The 20,095-nt window shown below is 41.9% G+C and overlaps 1 protein-coding gene across 2 annotated transcripts in view; it reads left to right on the top strand.

Moving 5' to 3' along the window:
- The first annotated feature begins 4,001 nt into the window (after nt 1-4,001).
- The window catches only part of LOC118362206 (gephyrin-like), a 118,837-nt gene continuing 102,743 nt past the window's right edge, over nt 4,002-20,095 (top strand). For both annotated transcript variants that reach the window (XM_052486480.1, XM_052486479.1), the window contains exon 1: nt 4,002-4,124. In XM_052486480.1, the coding sequence (XP_052342440.1) occupies nt 4,061-4,124 (64 nt within the window). In that variant the 5' untranslated portion in view covers nt 4,002-4,060. The remainder of the gene's footprint in view (nt 4,125-20,095) is intronic.

Below are 20,095 nucleotides of genomic sequence, written 5' to 3'. Positions count from 1 at the left end.
TGACAAATGTATCCGCACTGTATATATGTTAGCTAGCCAGACAGTTTTAGAAGAATGATTACAGTAATTTTTCAAATTAACTGCCACTGTGCTAACACTCAATTCAAACAATGCAGTCTACATACAGCTATATACTGGCTCAAATCAGTTGATGATAGGACTTAGACAAGTTTTAAACACAAGTACTGATATTGTATCATATAATAGCACTCACAGCTTTCCAAGAAAACAACATCTAAGACATTTATGGTCTGTTTACATACACTGCTCAAAAAAATAAAGGGAACTCTTAATTAAACAACACAATGTAACTCCAAGTCAATCACTCTTCTGTGAAATCAAACTGTCCACTTAGGAAGCAACACTGATTGACAATACATTTCACATGCTGTTGTGCAAATGGAATAGCCAATTAGCAAGACACCCCCAATAAAGGAGTGGTTCTGCAGGTGGTGACCACAGACCACTTCTCAGTTCCTATGCTTCCTGGCTGTCACTTTTATAATAATAATAATAATATATGCCATTTAGCTGACGCTTTTATCCAAAGCGACTTACAGTCATGTGTGCATACATTCTACGTATGGGTGGTCCCGGGAATCGAACCCACTACCCTGGCGTTACAAGCGCCATGCTCTACCAACTGAGCCACAGAAGCGGTGCTTTCACTCTAGTGGTAGCATGAGACGGAGTCTACAACCCACACAAGTGGCTCAGGTAGTGTAGCTTATTCTGGATGGAACATCAATGCGAGCTGTGGCAAGAAGGTTTGCTGTGTCTGTCAGCGTAGTGTCCAGAGCATGGAGGCGCTACCAGGAGACAGGCCAGTACATCAGGAGATGTGGAGGAGGCCGTAGGAGAACCCAGCAACAGGACTGTTACCTCCGCCTTTGTGCAAGGAGGAGCACTGCCAGAGGCCTGCAAAATGACCTCCAGCAGGCCACAAATGTGCATGTGTCTGCTCAAACGGTAAGGAACAGACTCCATGAGGGTGGTATGAGGGCCCGGCGTCCACAGTTGGGGGTTGTGCTTACAGCCCAACACCGTGCCGGTAAGTTTGGCATTTGCCAGAGAACACCAAGATTGGCAATTTGCCACTGGCGCCCTGTGCTCTTCACAGATGAAAGCAGGTTCACACTGAGCATATGTGACAGAGTCTGGAGACGCCGTGGAGAACGTTCTGCTGCCTGCAACATCCTCCAGCATGACTGGTTTAACGGTGGGTCAGTCATGGTGTGGGGTGGCATTTCTTTGGAGGGCCGCACAGCCCTCCATGTGCTCGCCAGAGGTAGCCTGACTGCCATTAGGTACCGAGATGAGATCCACAGACCCCTTGTGAGACCATATGCTGGTGCGGTTGGCCCTGGGTTCCTCCTAATGCAAGACAATGCTAGACCTCATGTGGCTGGAGTGTGTCAGCAGTTCCTGCAAGAGGAAGGCATTGATGCTATGGACTGGCCTGCCTGTTCCCCAGACCTGAATCCAATTGAGCACATCTGGGACATCATGTCTCGCTCCATCCACCAACGCCACGTTGCACCACAGACTGTCCAGGAGTTGGCGGATCATTTGTCCACGTCTGGGAGGAGCTCCCTCAAGGGGACCATCCGCCACCTCATCAGGAGCATGCCCAGGCGTTGTAGGGAGGTCATCCGCTACAAGACCATGGTGCTTGCCTACGGAGCTATGAGGGGAACGGCACCTCAGTACCTCCAGGCTCTGATCAGGCCCTACACCCAAACAAGGGCACTGCGTTCATCCACCTCTGGCCTGCTCGCCTCCCTACCACTGAGGAAGTACAGTTCCCGCTCAGCCCAGTCAAAACTGTTCGCTGCTCTGGCCCCCCAATGGTGGAACAAACTCCCTCACAACGCCAGGACAGCGGAGTCAATCACCACCTTCCGGAGACACCTGAAACCCCACCTCTTTAAGGAATACCTAGGATAGGATAAAGTAATCCTTCTCACCCCCCTTAAAATATTTAGATGCACTATTGTAAAGTGGCTGTTCCACTGGATGTCATAAGGTGAATGCACCAATTTGTAAGTCGCTCTGGATAAGAGCGTCTGCTAAATGACTTAAATGTAAATGTAATACAGGCACGTGGAGGCCACACACACTACGGAGCCTCATTTTGACTTGTTTTAAGGACATTGCATCAAAGTTGGATCAGCCTGTAGTGTGGTTTTCCACTTTAATTTTGAGTGACTCCAAATCCAGACCTCCATGGGTTGATAAATTTCATTTCCATTGATAATTCTTGTGATTTTGTCAGCACATTCAACTATTTAAAGAAAAAAGTATTTAATATTTAATATTTCATGAATTCAGATCTAGGATGTGTTCTTTTAGTGTTCCCTTTATTTTTTTGAGCAGTGTATATTTGAGGCTATTACACAGAACATTGGTATAAAATCCATAGAAACTGTAACAAGTGCGCTGAGAGTTGGGAACAAGTTCAGGGAGTGAGTGTTTTAAGAAATAAAGACACAATGAACACGAAAAACAAACAACGACATGAAACGGAGTCAATAACACCTGAGGAAAGAACCAAGGGGAGAGACAGGCACAGGGAAGATAATCAAGGTGGTGATGGATTCCAGGTGAGTGTCATGAGGCGCAGGTGCATGAGACGATGGTGACAGGTGTGCGGGATAATCAGCAGCCTGATGACCTAGAGGCCGGAGAAGGAGTATACCTAACATAACTATTGTCGTATAATTAATTATATACCGTTTAAGGTTGACTATAATTCCATTACACAATTTCTGATACATCACATGCCTTTTATTTACTGCCATTCAATTGGTTAGTCTATGGGCATAGCCCAAAGAACCCTTTTCAGTTCTAAATAACAGCTTCTTCATAAAGAGTTTATCAGTAAATGCTAACTAAAATGCAACAATGGGTCTGAAAACAAGGTAGTAAAAAAGTTGTCCGAAGTCTTGGTTGAATCTTTGCCATGCGCAATTCTGTCATCATGTACTGTTTGAATGAACATTTCTAACGGCATTCCCCAAAAACCTTGCCAATTAAATGTGACTGCAAAGTAGGCCTACCTGGTAGAATTACGTCATGATGATTTGTATCAATCGGGAGGGTATTTGTTTTGCAAAATCAAAGGTACACTGTAGGCCTACATTGTTGTACAGCACATAAACACAGTTAGCCTACGCTTGCTAGGTGCGCAATTTGTGTTGTGCTATATAAACAGACAGTGAAACCCTGCAAAAACTATTAGGAAAACTATTTTTCACTCAGGGCGTCTTTACTTCGCTAGGAAGGCCGTTTGGTAAGTTGTTGGCAAAATATAGTAGGTTATAACCATTTCTCCGGGTACCACTACAACACTGAGAAACAGTGGCACATGCGTTGTAGCTAGCTGTGAAGAAACAGTAGTATTCTCACATGCAGCCCAGTGACTCCGCGCTACCTACCAACTGTGCCATAAAATCCCAGGCCTGTTGGAAAAAACAGTAGTACACTTCCCAGCGAGGAGTTGACTAAGGCATTTCATTATGCGCATTAGGCCTGTAAGCACCTCTCATTTCGGATACAGCATACTTGTAAGTATTTCCGCAATAATGCACGCATATACTGTATATTTACACTCGTTTCTGAGCGCCCACGCACTGTAAATAAGTGTGGGTTAGTTCTAAATATAAATGTGTCTATGAACAATCTGATTTCTGCATGGTCTGAACTCGGCTTCTCCTGCCTGGTTGCCTTGGTCGTCACTAGTTACCCCATACACAAAGTCACAAACCACGCCCATTTATATACATTTTCTTCCTAAAATGTGTTTTTAAACCTAAGGTTAACCCTAACCTTAAACACTGTTAACCGTATTCCTAACCCTAACCTTAAATTAAGAGCAAAATGCAATTTTTTGTTTTCATTAATTTTTACGATAAAACGATTTTTAAAAAACTTTGTGGCTGTGGTAACTAGTGGAACCCCCCCCCCATATGTTCCTCATCCCGCCTCCTCCACTCGTTCGATGTGCTCTGCTATCGATTCTCTCTGGATCCTAAAGTGCGGGCGAGAGCGGTGGTAAAACATGGCGTCGGAAGGGATGATTTTAACCAACCACGACCACCAAATTCGAGTCGGAATTCTAACGGGTAATTTCTAAATATATCTAAATCGTTTGATGCCATCTCCGGCTACCGTTGTGTGTTCATTTTATGTGATTGTCAGTGCTGTCTTTGCTCTCCACCGGGTTGTGGCCAGCTAGCTAGATGAGTTGTGGCTGTCATGCATCGGCTTCTCTAGCCTGTCAAACGGTTAACGATAGCTCGCTACTGTAACATTACTACTTGACCGTATTCCTCGACTCCTATACTCCGAGTGATTTACAGATGTTTTTTTTGTCATTTGTATCTTTTCAATGGTTTGTATACGCTAAATAAAATATATGTTCACGAAGGTGTAACTTGCAGCATTTTCTCGCTGTGTAGAAAACAGTTTTTTGATTTGAATAATTCATGTCTTGTACGCAAGCTGCAGCTAGCCTGGCAAAGCAGAGCAGCACGAGCCAGATTCTGTCAGTGTCACAGACTCGAATATTATATTTAAATGAATGAGAATAAATTCTCACATTATCTATTTTCAGCATGTTTACTAAGCTATACTGTTACTGAATTAATTTATGTTGCTTGCTAAATTAGTATTGTTATTCATATGTGATTATTTCAGATTGCCTCGTTTTTAGTGTGGGGCGCTTGCGATGTAACGTAATTTTGTACTCGAGCGTGTCATTTAACATTTCTGTCGGATTTATTCAGATTGCTAGTTATATAGGCCAACCAATACAGACTGTTGAAATACATCTTATTTGGATGCATGACAAAATGGAGCTGTATTTTGGTGCAGCTGTACTCCGTATAGCTAGCCGTGGAGTATAATCGTTGTTTATTTGACATTTTACTGAGCTTGGATTTGCTATCCCTGTCCCACTCACTGGATCCTTTGTTTGGCAAGAATAATAGCTTAACGATTACTCCGTCGGTCAACATTGGCTTTCCGCTGCCTCTGTGCACATAAGTACACACACTGTTTTGACATAGGTCCTCTGCAGTAGTTAGATTTCTATCACACACGAGTACCCCGCCCCCTAGTTTCGGGGTAGGCACTGTTCATTGAACTCGGGAGGGATACCTAGTCAGTTGCACAACTGAATGCATTCAACCGAAATGTCCGTGCAGCGGTTTGTTCGAGCAATATCCTGGAATTTTTGGATTGTGATAGGTTGGGTGGGGCGTAGGGGTTTCCCCAATGACATGTAATCTTACAGGGCGATTCCATGCCAGCTGGAGCAGTACATATTTGGTTTATCTATGTGAGAATTGCTGGCAATTCTCACATAGACATTTCATTGAGAGGAAGTATGTTCTGGAATGCTTTTTACATTTGTAAAACAAACCATGTTTGAGAAAATCATGGTGAAAGTGGGCTCCCGTAAGACCCTATGATACATACATCTTAGTGTCATAGAGCACATTTTATAAGGAGTAGGTTATCATATAGAATATACCTATGTCTGGATTCTCAAATACAAATGTTCACATTAATTTATTCAATATCAAAACTACCCTAAGTCCATCACATTTCCAGAGTGGGCATTCTGCTAATTCTGAAGTTTTGATACATTTTATGAGCACCACCAACAAAATAGATTTCCCTTTACTCACTCTGCTGATAAATTAGCTGAATGTGCGATCCTAAAGGAGGGCTGTAATTGGTTAATTACCTATAGTGTCAATTTATATGTATAACATGGGTCATATCACTAAAAGTATCAGGGAGCCCACTCTGGACATGTTATGTGTTGGAATAGTACTGTATATTGTTTACAAACAATAGGTCTAAAAATAAGCAAATACATTTGTTACTTTTGACCTTCAGCCATTCCAGTCACCAGTTATTACAAACTATTAGGTTTTTGTATTTTGTATTCAAATAAAAAATACTAATATAGCTTACCACTTTGACGACTGCTGTAAGTATTTTACTGTTGATTATTGTGAATGATTGCCATAGTGTCTAGAGATGGGCCTAGTTGAAAAGGTGAACACAAATTTTAAGCTGAAATGGCTATTTTCCCCCACCCAACATGAAATTCCATCTGTCCTATCTCCTCTGTTGTATGGTCTTTCCTCAAATAGAGATTTCAGGATTCTCTCTGTGAAGCCTCTCACTGAAAAATGTCAATGGAAGGGTTCAGTGTGAGATCTCACTTTTGTGGCAGACTACACATTTTCTCTCCCTTTCTATAACAGGCAAACTGAGCTGTGTGTAGCTTTAAATATACAGTCTATGGTGGGCAGGGGCTTCTGAAGTTACTGTATCGGTCGAGTCTAATATTGGTCCAGACAACTATGTTCTCAATTAGACAAATAACAGTAGGCCTGTGTTTTTAAATAAGAGTTCATTATGACTGATTTATTATTATGAAGTGTTTGTGTGTGGGGTATGCCTGTGTGTGTGGTCGTGTTGAGCGGACTGACAGTGCGTATTGGGCAGATAAAAGTACCACATATCCTGCCAGTCAGTCCAGTATCAGTCTGTTTATGTGCCAGAGAGAGACAGGCCCTGTGTTGTAGTGAAACCACTACTCCTGTTTACCCTCCCGCTGTGTGTCTAGCACCCTGGCAGCTATGAAAGTGGACCGTGTCAGGTGTGAGCGCGTGTGTGTGCGCCTGTGTGTGTCTAGTGGCAGCTATGGTATTGTCCTCACAGGTGTTTGTGTGTTTAAGCTGAGCTGTGTGGTGTGCTTCATTTATTTTGTTTGGGGAGATGTGTGATGGGACTGCGATTTTGCTGTCTGTTTGCCTGTCCTGCCGATCTGCGTGTCACCTTTTTTGTCTAGCCTCATGGTAGTCCTGCAGTGTGTCGGTGAGTTATTTAACATTTTGTGATGATATTCTCTTTGATAAACAAAATAAAAAACTTGGGGTGAGAAACAAACTAAATACCCTTTTCAAAAATTATTTTCTTCTTTTGGTTTCCAAAGTTGCATTCAAAGGAGCTGCGGCTGGCATCAAATATTATTTCAGGGTGAGCAGAGTAGAGCGTCTGCCTGACAGCCCCTGTCTCTGTGCTGTTCAAAGCACTGATCACAACCACACTGTTAATGCTACACCACGCAAGGCTATATACTCAGTCTCTGCTTTCCCTCTCTCCCCTGCCTTTGCAAAGCAGCCTCTGTTGCGTGTCCCCTGTTGAAATCACCATATCTCCTATTTGTGAAAAGTGCAGTAGGGTTGTCTGTGTTCAACCTTTTTACAAGGACTATAAGCCTTTTCAAACAAAGTAGACAAATTACCTTGAATAACCAACTCACGTCTGTCAGCAAGCAATGAAAGAAGTTAGCGTTGATGAGGTGAGGGAACGTGTCGACAGTGGACACCTCTGTGTCATCTTGTCTGTTTGGACACTCAACACTCCACAGATCTGTGATAACTGTGTAACACCTTTCTAAAGCCCTTGTTGGCTGATCCAGGTTTCCGCTGCACTCATTTAACTGCCGCTGCGCCACAGGAAAATCATTGCCGCCATACCCCGAAAATATTAAACATAAACAAATATTTCTGTTAAGGTGCACTTTGATGCTAGTACAGTCCACATTTACTTTTCCTCAGTCAACAAAACTAGTAATAATTAGAAAAATCAGACAACACCATCGTAGAATAGACTATTTACCTAGACCACTTGTGTGTTTTACAAGAGAGAAACATTCCTCTCGAGGTGCATTCAAGCTACGCTTGCCATAGGGAGGGAAACCTGCATTCTGACAACCAATCAAAGCACAACAATTCTTGCAATTTTTCTTTCTCCCCAATTTCGTGGTATCCAATTGGTAGTTAGTCTTGTCTCACCTCTGCAACTCCCGTATAGACTCGGGAGAGGCGAAGGTCGAGAACCGTGTGTTCTCCGAAACACACAACCCAGCCCAAGCACAACCCAAGCCGTACTGCTTCTTGACACAATGCCAACTTAACACGGAAGCCAGCTGCACTAATGTTTCGGAAGAAACACCGTACATCCGGCGACCATGTCAGCGTGCACTGCGCCCGGCCCGTCACAGGAGTCACAAGTGCGCGAAGGGACAAGGACGTCCCTGCAGGCTAAACTGTCCCCTAACCCGGGTGACGGTGGGCCAATTGTGCGCCGCCCTATGAGTTTCCCGGTTGCAACAGAGCCTGGACTCGAACCCAGAATCTCTAGTGGCACAGCTAGCACTGCCTTAGACCATTGCACCACTCGGGAGGCTGAAAACTGCAGTATTAATTGCCTTTGTAAAAATAAAAACTGTAGGTTCCCAGCATTCCATTCCTACTTTTATTTATTTCTAAATGTGTAAATATGTGAGAACTGCACCATTTTAAACCCTGGGTTTTTAGTAGTGTCATGGTTAAGCACGTTACTGCTCCCCCATCACCTTGAGTGCATAGGGGAGAGTAGGGCTAAATGTAACACGTCAGTTGTAGGGTAACTTGGGGTAAAATGTGACTTTACCTCCATTTTTGTCCCCTGTAGTGACTTAAATTGTGATAAGACAGATTACATTTTTAGTCAAGCAAGATTAGTGGCAACCAGGGAAGTGGGAGAAAAAAATAGTGGTTTTTGTAAGAAGTACAGGCAGGCATTTACCCCGGGTGGGGAGTTACCCTAATAGGTAGGTGTACATCACTGTGTTTATGCACATTTTTGGGACATAAAATTAATCAATAGGATGCTAACTAATTTTAAAAGATTACATTTAGATCCAGCTAATGATGAGCCCAATCGGGTAAATGCAGATAGGCAACCCCATGCTTCAGCCTATTTGTTTATAGCCATAATGCTGCATCAGTTGGGCTACAGGTGATAATGCTTAGCATACCTGATAATATGAACCATGCATGGTCCAATGTTTTACCAATATATTATTGGGCTCATTTCTGGAGGTGGATGTTTTATTTTAGATGTCAGCACAGTTTTTATTTTAATTAGTTTTGGAGTAGAATGACCTTTTAAAAAATGTCACGAACTGAGCTTCTCAGTCCTTCTACATAAAACGTATCTGGGGGGAACCCCGGAACCCCAAAACAAGAGGGGTAGAGATCTCCCGTTCAACCTTTCCCCAACTGCTACACATTTTTCCAGAGGAAATCCTTGGCTGATCTGTGATCAGATATATTATAAATGTAAGCCCTATAAACCCTGGCTGGCTGAGAAGAGGAGGCTGAAGAGAAGTGGACACCGTTAGGCAGTTAATTCAATCTAGAGCTCATGTTGACACCCTTTTAGGAATTACAGAGCTGTGTCACTGAGTGGCCTCCGATTCTGCCAATTCCCACTCTACCGGGAGTCAACCAACCTTACATCAAACTTACGTCAACTTTACATGGTCTAATTGGATCTGATGAAGCTCTTGTTTTATCACTAAGGTCACTCACTAGTACCAAGGTGCCTCTTGAAGAAGCATAGTTGCGCTTTGTTATAGCCTTCCGTGCCTAGCTATGTTTGAAGTAAAGGGAGGTTTGCTACTCTCTGATACGTCAACAACAGTACATCTCTTATAGTTTTCATCTACATCTGGTGGGGAATTTTCATAGGCTACCTGTCTTTGGATTAAAGTTCATAACCCATAAATTCATAGGAGTATGATCTAATGTTTGTCTGGTCTTGGCGTCCGGGTGCCTTGGTCCAGCTCCTATTTGTGGGTCTAATCCTGAATGCTGATTGGTTAAAACCACGTTCCAGCCGGTGTCTATTCTACAAGTTACCACCGACTAAATCTATGACGTTAAAATGCCTCTTTACTCTACTCTGTTCCATCTGACTGCACTGTCTCATCAACCCAGCCAGGCAAGTTATACACTTGATCTTTACTATTTCTTTTAGACTAACATTTCATTTTCAACAGTGGAGATTTGTCTAAACCTAGCTGTCTCTCCAATATTTGCAACATTGTGTCAATATTGGAATGAGATTTTCTGCTGTCCCATATTAATGAATGTGTCGGGACGAGACAAAGGCAGGGAGCATTTCTCAACCAGTCTAAATCATGAATCAGCTGGCATCATTTTTATGGATATAAACAGTGGGGAGAACAAGTATTTGATACACTACCGATTTTGAAGGTTTCGCTACTTACAAAGCATGTAGAGGTCTGTAATTGTTTTAATCATAGGTACACTTCAACTGTGAGGTGGAATCTAAAACAAAAATCCAGAAAAAAATCATATTTATTGCATGACATAAGTATTTGATCACCTACCAACCAGTAAGAATTCCAGCTCTCACAGTTCAAGATGATGGTCAATCACCCTCTGTCTGGGGCTCCATGCAAGATCTCACCTCGTGGGGCATCAATGATCATGAGGAAGGTGAGAGATCAGCCCAGAACTACACGGCAGGACCTGGTGAATGACCTGAAGAGAGCTGGGACCACAGTCTCAAAGAAAACCATTAGTAAAACACTACGCCGTCATGGAGCAAGGTCCCCTGCTCAAGCCAGCGCATGTCCAGGCCCGTCTGAAGTTTGCCAATGACCATCTGGATGATCCAGAGGAGGAATGGGAGAAGGTCATGTGGTCTGATGAGACAAAAATAGTATTTTTTTGTTGGTCTAAACTCCACTCGCTGTGTTTGGAGGAAGAAGGATGAGTACAACCCCAAGAACACCATCCCAACTGTGAAGCATGGAGGTGGAAACATTCTTTGGGGATGCTTCTGCAAAGGGGACAGGACGACTGCACCGTATTGAGGGGAGGATGGATGGGGCCATGTATCGTGAGATCTTGGCCAACAACCTCCTCTCCTCAGTAAGAGCATTGAAGATGTGTAACGGCTTTCCTCTTCTGAGGAGGAGTAGCAAGGATCGGACCAATACACAGCGTGGTAAGTGTTCATCTTGGTTTTTAATAAGAACACTGAACAAAACAATAAACGACAACGTGACAAAACAAAGCCGAAACAGCTCCATGTGGAAACAAACACTGACACGGAAAATAAACACCCACGAAACACAAGTGGGAAAAGGCTACCTAAGTATGATTCTCAATCAGAGACAACTAACGACACCTGCCTCTGATTGAGAACCATACCATACCAGGCCAAATGCAAAACCACAACATAGAAATCGGAACATAGACAACCCACCCAACTCACGCCCTGACCATACTAAAACAAAGACATTAACAAAGGAACTAAGGTCAGAACGTGACAAGATGAGTCGTGGCTGGGTCTTCCAGCATGACAACGACCCGAAACACACAGCCAGGGCAACTAAGGAGTGGCTCCGTAAGAAGCATCTCAAGGTCCTGGAGTGGCCTAGCCAGTCTCCAGACCTGAACCCAATAGAACATCTTTGGAGGGAGCTGAAAGTCTATTGCCCAGCGACAGCCCCGAAACCTGAAGGATCTGGAGCAGGTCTGTATGGAGGAGTGGGCAAAAATCCCTGCTGCAGTGTGTGCAAACCTGGTCAAGAACTACAGGGAATGTATGATCTCTTTAATTGCAAACAAAGGTTTCTGTACCAAAAAGTAAGTTCTGCTTTTCTGATGTATCAAATACTTATGTCATGCAATAAAATGCAAATTAATTACTTAAAAATCATACAATGTGATTTTCTGGATTTTTGTTTTAGATTCCGTCTCTCACAGTTGAAGTGTACCTATGATAAGAATGACAGACCTCTACAAGATTTGTAAGTAGGAAAACCTGCAAAATCGGCAGTGTATCAAATACTTATTCTCCCCACTGTACAAAAAAAAAGTCAATTGAAACAAGGTCAAATGAAACGCAGCTAATTTGCAGTCTTTCCAGCTTTTCAGTTTGAAGTGATTGTGTTACTGTAGCTGTGTTGTTGGCTAGCTCCTCGGAACAACAGTGTCCTGACGAGTGAGCACATTCTCAATGCCAGGCGAAATCACACCTCATTAGCTCATTGTTATGGATGTATCAAAATAAATGTCACTAGAATACAGCTTGAACAAATGCAGCTACTTTGCTGTTATTCAGGCTGCAGTTTTTCATGTGACTGTAAGTTAGCTGTAGTTGGCTAGCGAGCAAAGAAGGGAAAAGAACGTTGCCAGCCAGTATGACAATGGAACAATTTTAGAACGAACAACTGGATCGCGTCCATAGATATAGAACAAAAAGACTGAACTGGGTCGCGTCTTTGGCAACCGAACGGATAGAATGAACGACCCACCGGCTTGGGTAGTAACCCTAGATTTGTTTTCGGACTAGATCTTGTGGAAGGATGAAATAGTATGAATAAATTAATCAAAATAATGTTTTTAATGAAAATACGTCAATTGTTATTTGAATATGTTGTATAAAAGTGATCATGCCCTTGAAGACTGTTTGGAGGATATATTGGCACCCGTGCATTTTCACTTTCAAAATACATTTCTGCACTTCGCTAAAAGTTTCAAGTAAATAATAATGCAATTATCTGACAACAACACCAATGAATAAGTAGCTGTGCTCAGGGACAATTGACGTTAAATTCAAGATTAAATCAAATGTAAACATGCGATTGCCGAAACCCACATAGCTGGTGCAGATCTGATTTTAGAATCTCTGCCTATATGTGCATAAAGGCTCTCAGGATTTGAACTTGCAACCTTTTGGTCAAGAGTGCATTAATGTCTCAGCAGTTCCACAAGATGGTTATTTGTTACCAAGAATATATATCCACTACTCTCAAATAGGGATGCACCGATATTATATTTTCCTTGACAAAAAAAAAACGATACTGATTTATTTAAAATTGTTGTGGCCTTTTTAAGCATTCTAGTACAGTTAAATAGTTGAAACACACACTGACCAAAAAGTTATATTGTTGGCATTTACTTATGTCCCCATTACCAGTAAAACATAATCAAAACCTATTTCTTTCACATACTTGCTGTGCTGTTTCGTTGTTCATTTGTTCAGTCTCAACCAGGAGTCCAATATCCTCTTCATTGTTGACGTTGAGACTGGTGTTTTGCAGGTACTATTTTTAATGAAGCTGCCAGTTGATGACTTGTGAGGCGCCTGTTTCTCAAACTAGACACACTAATGTACTTGTCCTCTTGCTCAGTTCTGCACTGGGGCCTCCCATTCCTCTTTCTATTCTGGTTAGACAGTTTGCGCTGTTCTGTGAAGGGAGGAGTACACAGCGTTGTACGAGATCTACAGTTTCTTGGCAATTTCTCGCATGGAATAGCCTTCATTTTTCAGAACAAGAATAGACTGACGAGTTTGAGAATAATGGTATTTGTTTCTGGCCATTTTGAGCCTGTAATCAAACCCACAAATGCTGATGTTCCAGATACTCAACTAGTCTAAAGAAGGCCAGTTTTATTGCTTCTTTAATCAGTACTACAGTTTTCAGCTGTGCTAAAATAATTGCAAAAGGGTTTTATAATGATCAATTTGCCTTTTAAAATGATAAACTTGGATTAGCTAACACAACGTGCCATTGGAACACAGGACTGATGGTTGCTGATAATAATAAAATCTGCCGTTTCCAGTTCCACCAGTCATTTATAACATTAACAATGTTGTATTTACACTGTATTTCTGATCAATTTGATGTTATTTTATTGGACAATGTTTTTTGCTTTTCTTTCAAAAACAAGGACATTTTGAAGTGACCCCAAATGTTTGAACGGTAGTGTAAATATAAATGTATATGGATGAGCGATTGCAGAGCAGCATAGGCAAGATGCAGTAGATGGTATAGAATACAGTATATACATATGAGATGTGTAATGTAGGATATGTAGACATTATTAAAGTGGCGTTATTTAAAGTGACTAGTGATACCTTTTTATTAAAGTGGCCAGAGATTTGAGTCTCTGTTGGTAGCAGCCACTCTGTTAGTGATGGCTGTTTTTCAGTCTGCGGTAGAAGCTGTTTTTCAACCTCTCGGTCCCAGCCTTGATGCACCTGTACTGACCTTGCCATCTTGATTATAGCGGGGTGAACAGGCAGTGGCTCGGGAGGTTGTTGTCCTTGATGATCTTTTTGGCCTTCCTGTGACATCGGGTGCTGTAGGTGTCCTGGAGTGCATGTAGTTTGCCCACGGTGATGCGTTGTGCAGACCGCATTACCACTCTGGAGAGCCTTACGGTTGTGGGCGGAACAGTTGCTATACCAGATGGTGATACTAACTATAAAAGTTAGTGTTTTTGGCGACAATTCAAATTTCTTCAGCCTCCTGAGGTTGAAGAGGAGCTGCTGTGCGGTGACCATTTCAGTTTGTCCGTGATGTGTACACCGAGGAACTTAACTTTACACATTCTCCACTACTGTCCCATCGACATGGAGGGGGGATTCTCCCTCTACTGTTTCCTGATGTCCACGATTATCTAATTTGTTTTGTTGACGTTGAGTGAGTGGTTATTTTCCTGACACCACACTCCGCGGGCCCTCACTTCAACCCTGTAGGCAGTCTCATCGTTGTTGTTATTCAAGCCTACTACTGTAGTGTTGTCTGCAAACTTGATGATTGAGTTGGAGGTGTGCATGACCACGCAGTTATGGGTGAACAGGGAGTACAGGAGAGGGCTGAGAACGCATCCTTGTGGGGCTCCAGTGTTGAGGGTCAGCAGGGTGGAGATTTTGTTTGCACGTCAGCCTTGACATCAATTTTGCACATCAGCTTTAAACTAGACACCAGGCCATTTTTAGCTAATATTGGTTTTATTGTTATGTTGATGGTTGAGCACCACTTTTGACACTGTCATTTCTGCATGTAAGAACTTGTGGCAATCAAGAGCTGCTACTTCCAAAATATTTAAAGGCAGCTGTTTTCATATGACGTTAATCTTTTTCTTTTCAATGACTTGCTATTAACTAATTGCATGTGGGTTATTGTGAAATTCACAGTAATTTACTGTACCTAATCTCCATGTTCACTGACCTGACAGTCTGGTAGGAAAGTGTGTATTACAATAACATGGCTCTTTGGTATCACATGCACTGACAGTGTACAATATGAATGTTTATGAATAGAATACAACAGAGCACATGAACTGGGATGATTTTCCCTCTCATGGGGGACCAAAAAGAGCTAGCTGAAGCGACACCTCTAAAAAGCCACTCCTGCAATCTTATGAAAGGCTGACGCTGCTACAGTATGCTGCCAATCAGCAAGTAACGTGCATGTTGTCAACAGAAATGTCAGTGAAGGCACAGTAGGTTACTGGCAAGGATTGCTAGTGGCAGCAAGTGTCTTGTAGGTTACTGGCAATGTTTTGTCAGTAAGTTATTGTGACCTTTTTAGAATAACTTACTGACGAGTAGTTTCCAGTTAAGAATTGACAAATTCACAGCAACAAGTTGACATTAAGTTATAAAAAAACTGTATAATAACCTCTTTACAGTGCAACTCATTATTGGCACATTCTCTTAAAGTTTGCAAAACAGTGTTAAGATTTTCTTTACTTGCATAACCATCAAACACTCAAATTGCTCCAACACTTCCACTGACGGTTGGCACAAACACACATTTGTTTTACCACACCCTCAAATATGCTCATGAGCCCCAATCAGTACATTGCCCCTAGCTATATTTTAAAGCACAGCGATGAGCGTACCTTCTATTCAAGATAATGGGTAGAAAAATGTCCAATACCTACAAGGTACCTGATAGAGGAATTTCTAAATTCCTTATTGTTTTGCAACCAAAACCAAATTCACACTCTTATCTATTTGGTCCTTCTGTAGCTCAGTTGGTAGAGCATGGCGCTTGTAACGCCAGGGTAGTGGGTTCGATTCCCGGGACCACCCATACGTAGAATGTATGCACACATGACTGTAAGTCGCTTTGGATAAAAGCGTCTGCTAAATGGCATATATTATTTCATGAATTAGCAAGAGACCAGTCTTAAAAATAAGTTCAGCATTTATTCTTGATGAGTACTAACCACATACACATATTTCCACAGGTTATAAACTGCAAATGACATCATCAGTTTCCCACCCTCTCTCCGATTCTCACAAGAGCCCATTGTTTTTAGGTCTGGACTCTCCCTCTACTCCCCCATATAACTACATTCCAAACTGTCTAAAAGATATACTTTTCTCCACTAATGGAACACCACCCAAACATTTCTTATCTGTCTGAAAAGCTATAGCATCTCTTCCCCCTTAAACTTCCCAAGAGTATTAGAATAAATGGTTCTAATCAATAATGTATACATAATTAATCATTTCAACTATAATTTCCTCTATCAGTACCGAACTGTACCATGTGAGTTTATATGTGTAGTTGGGAAGTTTCCATTTTTGTACCCCAGGGAACAACACTGTACCCTAACCATAAGCCTTATTTTTTGAGACTGTTAATATATGTTCCAAGTAATAATTATGAACCTGGTGGCACTGCAGAAAGAACGAGGCACTTCCAACCAAGAGGTTGCAAGTTTAAATCCACAAATAATTATTGGATACTCTGTCAAGTGTCCTTGATCACTGCTAGTTTTATGTTGATATAATGTTGGTGGTGACAATTGTACAAATATTTACTTGAATCTGGGCAGGTTTTTAGCAAAGTGCAGGAATGCATTTTTGCCAATAAGTCTGTGGCCATATATTTTATGCTCACAGATCTGATCGTGTAGCTGCGCTGTAGCAGGACAGGTTGGTAGCAAGCAAGGGGTTATTAGTTCAAATCCCATTTAAAGCGGAGTCCCAATTTTGGTCACAGTACAAAATTATACAAGTTTTTACAGTAATTAAAATCAGATTACAGAAGCATACTGTCATTTTATAGAAATATCACCAAGTTGATGTATATTTTTTACTGAAATTGTGCAGAAAAATATTCTTGGCTATAAATATATAGCCAATCTCCATTATGTCCATAGACCTGGTGGCGCAGCAGGATCTTCAGGTAGCTAGCTACTGTACCAAAAGGTTGTGAGTTCAAATCCCAAGTGAGCTTGAGTCCCAAGTAATCAGCAGCATACTGTCCTTTAACATTAACACCTGAGTTTAGCTGTACAAATACAGAAACTAGCTGTAGATTTACCGTATTTTCACCGCAACTAGACAACCTCCAGGGGACAATGACACAACGTTCTGAGAACATCCTAATAACGTCCTCGGAACAAACCGGGAACTACACACATCAATTACGCCTTTTTAAAGTATGGTATTCTAAAGGACGCTTGACATCTCGGGTAATTGGCTTTCGCATGTGCTTAAATGCTGTCATGTAATTTCATGGTATCACATGTTGAAATGTTGTATCCCCATGTTGTAAAAAATAAATAAATCACAAGATCATGTTTTCATGTGCTCAAATGTTGTCACATGTAGAGTGTAACGATATCACATGTTGAAATGTTGCATCCTTATTGTCACATTTATTTCACAAGATCGTTGTCACATTGCTTCACATGAAATCAGGTGATCACATGAAATTCATGTGGTTTTTCCTTAAACTTTTCTTGTGCAGGCGTTCCGCTAGCGACCCACCTTGACAACATCGGTGAAATTGCAGAGCACCAAATTCAAAATACAATAAATGCAATATTAAACATTCATGATAATACAAGTGTCATCCATGATTCTTTAGCTTAGAATCTTGGCAATCTAACCGCATCGTCGGATTTCAAAAAGGCTTTATGGCGAAAGCACAGCATTCGATTATCTGAGGTCAGCGCCCCACAACAGCATATTATCCAAACAAGCACAGGCATCACACAATCCCAAATAGCAACAAAATAAGTCAATTACCTTTGAAAATCTTACTCTGATCGCAATCACAAGAGTCCCAGGAACACAATGAATGGTCGTTTTGTTCGATAAATTCCTTTTATATCCCAAATAGTCCATTTTTAGTAGGCATCATTGAGTTCAGTAATCCACCTGTTCAGAATGCAGACATGGCAGTTCCAAAAGTGACTAGTTAAGTTTTTCCAAACAAATCAAACAACGTTTCTAATTCCTTATTAAGTACTCTAATATCTAAATAAACAACATTTCATATGGAGCGGACTATTTTCAATAGGAAAGGAAAATATCACAGTGCGCTCCCTCTGTCACGCGCGCAATGAGACTAACTTTACCATAGAGCTCCCTGAGGATAAACAACTAATCCTTGTTGGTTTTTCAAAAAACAAGCCAGACACCATGTATAAAGACTGACATCTAGTGGAAACCATAGGAACTGCAATTTTGGAGGTGGAAGTCTGTTTTCAATAGCTTAACTTTGAATTGGCTGGCAGGTCAACAGAACATGTGTCCTTGGGTTTTTGCCTGCCAAATCAGTTCTGTTATACTCAGACATAATTTTAACAGTTTTAGAAACTTTATAGAGTGTTTTCTATCCAATACCACCATGCATATCCTAGCTTTTGGGCCTGAGTAGCAGGTAGTTTACTTTGGGCACCTCAGTCATCCAAAGTTCCGAATACTGCCCCCTATCCCTAACAAGTTTTAAGGGACGTAATGTTCTCCTAGAGTCGGAGGTGCTTGTAGCCTTTTAGACTGGCTAAACCACTAACCTGGCTCTTGCCCCGAGACTCCCAAGGGCTCTTCTCTCTGCTGTTGTTATTGGTATGCTGTAGTGGAGTGGGATTCGGGTAGCAGTGCCTACAGGGTTCGACAATGCTCTTGAGAAGGTACATGCCTCATTCATAAATGTGTAACGCCACAGAGCATGTCTTCATGACACGATAGTATATATAGAGCACTCAGTTGCTCTTTGCTGCCACTTTCTGCCTGTCTGCTTGCCTAGCTACTAACTCTATGGCCCTATAGGCTACCTAATGACATAGATGCTTTTACTTGTAGTGTTAACATAGCTAAGCCCCATCATTGAGTACGGTTACATGCACACAATAATGTGATTTATTGTGGATAGTCAGATTTAATATAATAGTTTTGATTTAAAACGTTTACATGCTTTGCAAGAAGATCGTTTTCCCTAATAGTCGTGTTTACATGGACTCATTTGAAATCCCGCTACCTGATGGCACTTTGATAAATGCAGAAAATCAAAATAAATGTTCTACCACAGTGACAATGTTATTTTTGTGAAGCATATTTGATTCTGAGTTCGGACATATAAAGTGTGTATGTGAAAACTACTTCTAAGATGCATTAATTAATTTGTTCCGAACTCACTTCATTTGCGCTAAAGAGGGAAGCTTACTTGGCTGGTGCTAGCACATGCCCAGATCAAATACACAGCTGGAATGCTGATTTAAGGTGTTTACAGAAAACCAGGTTTAATCAGCGTATGCTTATTTATATTTTGACCTTGCGCTGATTTTTAAAAAGATAAACGGAGTAAAGTTTTACATGAGTATTGCATAATCTGGTTTATAGCATAATCAGTTTAATATCGAATGATTTACTGTGCATGTAAAAGTACTCGGCGTTGGTGGTTGGACGATCTTTTCGAATGCCCCCCTGGGCCAGCTTTGAGTATCTCTGTTTTGCTGTGTGAGCATTCACAGGCACATGTGTTTAGGGATAAATAGTCTTATCTCCATACTCTGCTACTGTATGGGATCTGAATCAGACCATTGTGACTGATTTGATACAGTGACAATGTGACCAATTAATTTAGTGAAGGACAGTCAGAAGGAATAATCAATGTTTTCCCTGACCCCTCGCTGTGATTGTTTCTGTGCAGTGTATTGTGGACCCAGCCAGGCAGTGTGTGTCTCTGACTACTGGAGTTTGGCCCTTAGTCTCCCCTCTCCCCTGCCCTGGTGGAGTGCCTGAGTGATAAAGAGGTAGAGAGCGAGAGACTGAAAGAGTGCTGGTGGCGAGAGGGCGGATGGAAGGATCAGTGGCTTTAAGTCCATTAGGATGTGAATGGAGCTGTGCTGGGTCACAAGCACGCTGGGTGCATTCTCGCTCTCTGCTGCTGTCGCGTGAGTGCCTCTGCTCTGCCTGTCTCCCCCTACACACTTTCTATTTCACTCCCCCTCGTGCGCTCTTTTTCTTCTCTCTATTCCCCTCGGTCTCCTCTCTCGCTCTCTTTCTCTTGACAGCAGGGTGGAAGCTCACTCCTCGTAGGTCACACACACACACACACAACACACACACACACACACACACACACACACACACACACACACACACA

This window comes from Oncorhynchus keta, chromosome 29, assembly GCF_023373465.1.
Source record: "Oncorhynchus keta strain PuntledgeMale-10-30-2019 chromosome 29, Oket_V2, whole genome shotgun sequence".
NCBI lineage: Eukaryota > Metazoa > Chordata > Actinopteri > Salmoniformes > Salmonidae > Oncorhynchus > Oncorhynchus keta.
Note: the sequence above shows the minus strand (reverse complement) of the source record. Positions and strands in the feature narration are given on the sequence as shown.